This window comes from Lissotriton helveticus, chromosome 6, assembly GCF_964261635.1.
Source record: "Lissotriton helveticus chromosome 6, aLisHel1.1, whole genome shotgun sequence".
NCBI classification, from domain to species: Eukaryota; Metazoa; Chordata; class Amphibia; order Caudata; family Salamandridae; genus Lissotriton; species Lissotriton helveticus.
In genome coordinates this window covers 1,722,201,180-1,722,207,179 of record NC_136067.1, presented here as the reverse complement: position 1 = coordinate 1,722,207,179, position 6,000 = coordinate 1,722,201,180, and the positions used below count along the sequence as shown (strand labels likewise).

The window sequence follows — 6,000 nt, the reverse complement described above, 5'->3', positions numbered from 1 at the left end:
TACACTTTTTTCTAGGACACCTCGTAAGAGGGGGTGTTCTTGATTTTTAAAACACAAATTGAATGCGCTCACCACAAGATCAAAAAGTTTGCTGACATTTTTCAAGTTATTTCACCAGCATTGAATACGGTACCTTACCTTACGTCTGCCAACATTTTGATGCTCTTAAAATGAAAGAAAGAAGCAACACTGGGCAATAGAGGAACGTATAACACAAAAAGTTTATTTTTCAAGTTTTGGTGTAGTTGTTTTTTTACAAATGTCAACAGGTTAATATTTACACAGTTGTAATTACTTTCCATTGAGAACTTTCAATAGTTCAGTATTATCTGTTGCGCCAGTTACATCCTTAGTTTAAAGATATCCATTAAGGGCTTGTCTTGTTCTTACATTCTGGATAGCTCTTGATCAGGAAATGCCATATGTTCTCAGAGTTCCTATATAGAGCAAATAGTCCTGTAGGCAAGTGGGCAAAGGTAACTGGCGGATATAGTGGTCGGTCCGTAGATGTTTACTTTTTAGAAGTGTCCGTATCTCAAGACGGCAAAGGTGAGACAATGATGGCATTGATCCTAAATAAACAAACAAAACAACTGAGTAAGTCTTTAATTTGGTTAAACTATACACATTACAGCCACTAAACGCTTCCAATCCGACTCAAGGAAAAAGTGCCCTAATATTCAGTCCATGAACGACGCGGTTCCTTATGAAAGCAGCCTACTTTAAGTTGATATTTCCTACTTCATTGTGTTTTCACAGTTCTTTCTTTTGTGCCTGTTTTCCACAAAGGGCGGCTGCCACAATAACGTGGCGGTGAGGCAGGTGGAGGGGGCGCCGGGGAGCGCGGGAGGGGGAGCCTAGGCAGCAGGGCGAATAATAATAAAAAACACTTAACTGGAGCTGCCCCACCTATCACATCATACCTCATCCTTCCTTGTCCCAGCAAGCCCTGGGGTCGTGTCACGGACTCCCTGTGCAACCCCCGCTGCTCCCATACTATGCGAGCAGCGCAGGGATTGGCCTGAGCGGGCTGACTACGGAATCAGTGGGGGATTCTATGGCAGGACCGGAGGCTTCAGATTATGCTTCTCAATCTTTACTAGAAGCTCACAGCAGCCAATGAAAATGCTTGCTTTTCATTCAATATAAAGTTAAACTACATATCCCATCATGTCTCACACATAGGCACGCCCCCCTAGTCCATAAGAGGCCTCAGCCTGCCGCCATCTTCCTCTTTCTTTGCTGCTCACAGAGCTAAGTGCACCTTCGTTTACTCCCTCTGATGTGATTTGCGCTAGATGTGTATGATTACTATATGATTGTGACGGTATTGAGCACTGTTTTTACCGGTATTGTGATTACTATATGATTATTACGGTATTGAGCACTGTTTTATCGGTATTGTATGCCTTAGGGTGATTGACTGTTTAAAGGGAGTAGCGGTGCTTCGGCGGGCCGCTTCGGCGCCCGCCGTTTCTGTTCTTTGTTTTCCTCGATTGTGGCAGAGAGCGCGCCTAGGCGGCGCGAGGGTAGCTTCGGTCACTGACCGGAGGCAGACGGACGCCTTAATTCATTTGAGCCTGTGTGTCTTGATCCCGGTGTTTCCCCACGACGAGCGCGCGTCTAGCGCATGCGCAGCTGGCATCCCTAATCGCTGCTGACGCTGGTACAGGCCGGGTGGCTCTCGGCCGCGGCGGGCGCCCAAACGCGCTGAATTTGGGCTGCCTTTTGGTAGAATTCAGTCGCGTTTGGGCTGCACGTCGCGGCGCGACCCGCGAAGTTAGTTTCAATTACGATTTGCACTCGGAGTAGTTAGGAAGGTGTCCCTCTGCCTCTGTATCGCCTGGTGAGGTTGTAAATACAAGAAAAAGGCCGTTTGGAGTGCGCACACGCTCGAGGTATTGTGGAGGCCTGGGTCCCTGACCCATTTTGATTACAGCTTGGCTGAGGGGGTTGATGGTTGTAGAGGTTTAGTGTGCTGTGTGGGCTGACCCCCCCCTTGACCCTCCTTGTGCCTGACCCTAGGTGTCAGCAACCTATGGTGTGAGTATACATCAAGCTGTCAGATGAACAGTGTAAAGAGGATTATAATGAGGAGGAGAACTTTGAGACCAGGCAGTCGGCTGCCTTGGGGGACAACTTGGTTAGTGCCTTGGACGCCTCGGTCCAGTCCTCCGTTAATAGGGCGATGGGGACTACGGTCCCACAGACGGTGCAGCAGGCACTCGCTTCAGCCCTTCGTCCCATATGACGACAACTAGTGGGTTTCGCCAAGCGACATGGCTTCACCAAACCGTGGACAAAGAGAGACGAGGCTTCAGCCTCGGGTCATCCTTCGGGTGTCGCTGCCACTTGGCCTCTCTCGCAGGCCTTAGCTACCTTGCCGGCTATGGCGGACTGTTTTCATACACAGGGGGCTAGACCTCCGCTGAGCGTAGGGTCCATGATACTGACACAGACACGGACACTGGTACCAGCACGGATTCAGCCGACTATGAGGATCGCAACCCTCCTAAGAAAGCATAATCGGCGCGGCCCAAGAGCCTTGCGCCGGCTCCTACCCCCTTTACCATTGTCCCGACAGCAATAGTACATCCCAGGTCACAGGACTGGGCGCCGCCTACGGCAGTGACAGCCTATATTCATGTGCATTTACGCATGGGTTTCCCCAGGGTAGTGCGGAATCGTTTGCGGTCGGAATGCCCTAGACCCGGCATCCCGTATCAAGTGGCGGAAACGCCGGAGACAGACCCCAACCTTCTCACCTTTCTGGAGAAGTTCACGAAGGATCCTATGACAGGCTTTGACAGGGCTTGGTAGGGTGTCAGGACAAGATGCTGGATGCCGTCGGCCCCTTGGCTAAGATCTTGGAGATGGCCTTAGTGGCCAAAGGGACCTCTGTCATCATGATTTCAGACCTGCTTGCCGGATAGGCCCAAAGAGCCATCTGCCTTTTAGGCGACGCTAATTGTGCCGTTTCGGCGGAGGGGAGAAAGTCGTTGCTCATGAAACTGGATTCCAATCTAACAGGGCTCGCGGACGCGGAGCCGGGACCCTTGCAGAGGGCCTTCTGTTTGATGACAGGTTCGTCAAGTATGCCTCCAAGTACGTAGGTACCTTTACGGCGCTGGACAATGCCCAATCGGGCATCAAACGCGCTTGAACCAGGGTGTTTTTCCCATAGAGGCGATTTCGGAAGGGGCAGAAAGGACGTTGACTCCACCCGTGGAGGGACCTTCTACCCCTCCCGTAGGAGGTTCGGCGAGACCGGATACCAATTCGGTGGACTTACACTGGACGCCTGGGTCTTGCAGACGGTTCAAGGCTTTTACTGGGAGTTTTACTCACGTCCTGTTCAGTCAGGCATACGCTTATCTCTCTATTCCGATTTTTCCCCCCCCCCATCACAGGTTTCTGCAGTTCAGGTGGAGGAACCAATGGTACGAAGATTTGGTTCTGCCGTTCGGGCTTTCCTCGGCTCCTTGGTGCTTCCCCACAGTGACGGAGCCGGTAGTGGCGTATCTCCGAGAGAGGGGTATTCGCCTCATTATATACCTAGACGGTATTCTGATAGTGGTCCAGTGCCAGCGGACTCTTTTGCGGCACCTCCAGCTGGCCATGCCTTTTTTGCAGGATCTGAGTTTGTGATAAGCTCCAAGAAGTCGGTCATGATTCCCTCTCAGGTTATGGATTTCCTAGGGTTCACGGTGAAATCGGTGATAGCCCAGTTGTGCCTTCCGAAGGACAAGCTGAAGGATCTAAAGAGGGAGTTCAGGAAGCTGTTAAACAGCCACACTGTCTCCCTCGGGGCCCTGACAAGGATGGTAGGGATTCTAGCGTCCTCAGTTCAGGCGATTTTCCGGGCCCGTTGCATTACAGGGCCCTGCAGCAGTTGAAGATCAGACATCTTCAGAAGGGTCTCTCGTATTCGGACAGCATTCCCTTCACGCAGGAGATGAGGACAGAATTGCAATGGTGGTTGGGACACGTCGACGCTTGGAACGGCCGAGCGATCTTAGGTTGCCTTCCGGATATCACGATAGAATCCGACACCAGCCGTTGGGGGGCTGGGGCGCGCGTGGTGGCGACATCTCCACAGGTGGGAGATTGTCCCCGGAAGAACTTTCCTTTCATAGCACCTGTCTGGAGCTGCTCGCGGGGTCGTTCGCGGTGAGAACGTGGTCCCTGAAGCAGACAGCCTGTTGTCTCCTCCTGCGTCTGGAGAATGTCCCGGCAGGGGGATGCATCAACAAGTTGGGAGGCACGAGGTCGTCCATGCTTGTGCAGATGGCCAAGGACTTTGGCATTACTGCCTTCGCGACCAGATATCGGTCATTGCGGAATGTCTCCCGGGTAAGTCCACTCAGGTAGCAGATTGGTACCCGAGGTACCTCAGGGACTTCAGCGACTGGAAGTTGATCCCGAGGATGTTCAGGTGACTAGAGGGGATTTGGGGTCCGTTCGAGACGGATCTATTCACGTCAAGGCTGCCGTTCCGAATCCCTCGCTTCTGCGGTTGGAGGCCGGATCCGTTGGCGCACGCGACGGACGCTTTTCTCCAGGACTGGTCTCAGGGGGTGCAATATGCTTTTTCCCCCCTTCTTGCTGATCCCCAGAGCGATGCCGCAGGTGTTCAGGCGGAACGCAGAGGTGGTCATGATGACGCCTTGGTGGACGTCGCAATCTTGGTTCCACAAGCTGAGGCTGTGGCGCTGCGACCTGCCCAGACTCCTCCCGGAGTCGATGACGTTGTTGCTGGGCCCTCCTCAGGAGAGGCACACTCTGGTAGCGGAAGGTAGACTTCGGCTGATGGCCTGGTGGCTTTTCAAGCAACAGTGGCAAGTGCCAGGGATTTGAGCTAGGCTGCAGATTTCATCAAGCAGGCCTGGGCACCTTCCACGAGGAAACGTTATTCCTCGGCCTGGAAAGGTTGGGTGGTTTGGTGCGTGGAACGATATCTGGATCCCGTGGGGGCCGAATTACCCCATATGCTAAAATTCCTGACGGATGAGGCATCACAGGGTTTGGCCTATAGGTCGGTCAACAACTTCAGATCTGCCATTTCGGCTGGCCATGTCCAGCTGGATGGGAGGCCGATTGGTATGCACCCGGTCGTTTGCATATTGCTGGCAGGCATTAGAGTGGGAAATCCTCCTAGACCGATATATTCCGGTTTGCGGGACGTTACTCGGGTTTTAGACCTTTTTGTCAGATGGCCAGCGAATTCGCTTCTATCCAAGAAAGCAGTTGTCGGCCAAGCTGGCCATGTTACTTTATCTCTAGGCTCGCAGGAGATCATCGGATGTACGGGCGCTGGACGTAACAGGTAGAGTATTTTCTCCGGAAGGAGTTTTTCAGTTTTCAGATTGTTAGGCGCACTCAGACATTATCTACACATGTTTCTTATAATGCATTTCAGGAGAATGAAAAGTTGTGTGTTGTACAATGTCTAATGACTATGAGGAATGTACTGCGGCTATTAGGCCTCAGGGCTGTTCGCAGCTCTTGATCGCGTTACGAAGGCCTTTCAAAGCAGTGGCTGCGGCCACCATTGCCAGATGGCTTCGCTAGGCTATGAGTGAAGCAGGCATTGACATCACCATTTTGGTGCGCATTCTGTCAGGGGTGCCATGGCATCGAAGTCGTTCATGTTGGGTTCCAGAATTCATGATATATTGCATTGTGCAGATTGGTCGTCAATATCGACCTTCAAAACGTTTTATTATGAGCCGGTGGGGGATATTACCTCTGTAGTCTTTAATAAGCGTTAAACTAGCATAATCTGAAGCCTCCGGTCCTGCCATAGAATCACAAATTTGCTAGCATTCGCGACAAGAATTTGCAATTCTATTAAGGACACGGAGGCGAGGATTATCCCACCCGGCATGTATATGTGTATATAAATGCTTGCCCACCCAATGGTTACGGTGGTTACGGTCTCATATCCTTTCTTTCAGATTCTGATAAAAAGAGCGACTGAGGCTCAAAGGAGGCCAGGAT

General features: G+C 51.7%; 1 protein-coding gene across 7 annotated transcripts in view; it reads right to left on the bottom strand.

Moving 5' to 3' along the window:
- Positions 1-202: 202 nt before the first annotated feature.
- ASB3 (ankyrin repeat and SOCS box containing 3) overlaps positions 203-6,000 on the bottom strand; it is a 471,022-nt gene continuing 465,224 nt past the window's right edge. For all 7 annotated transcript variants that reach the window (XM_078649594.1, XM_078649600.1, XM_078649598.1 and 4 more), the window contains one exon: positions 203-572. In XM_078649594.1, coding sequence (XP_078505720.1) covers positions 409-572 — 164 coding nt within the window. In that variant the 3' untranslated portion in view covers positions 203-408. The remainder of the gene's footprint in view (positions 573-6,000) is intronic.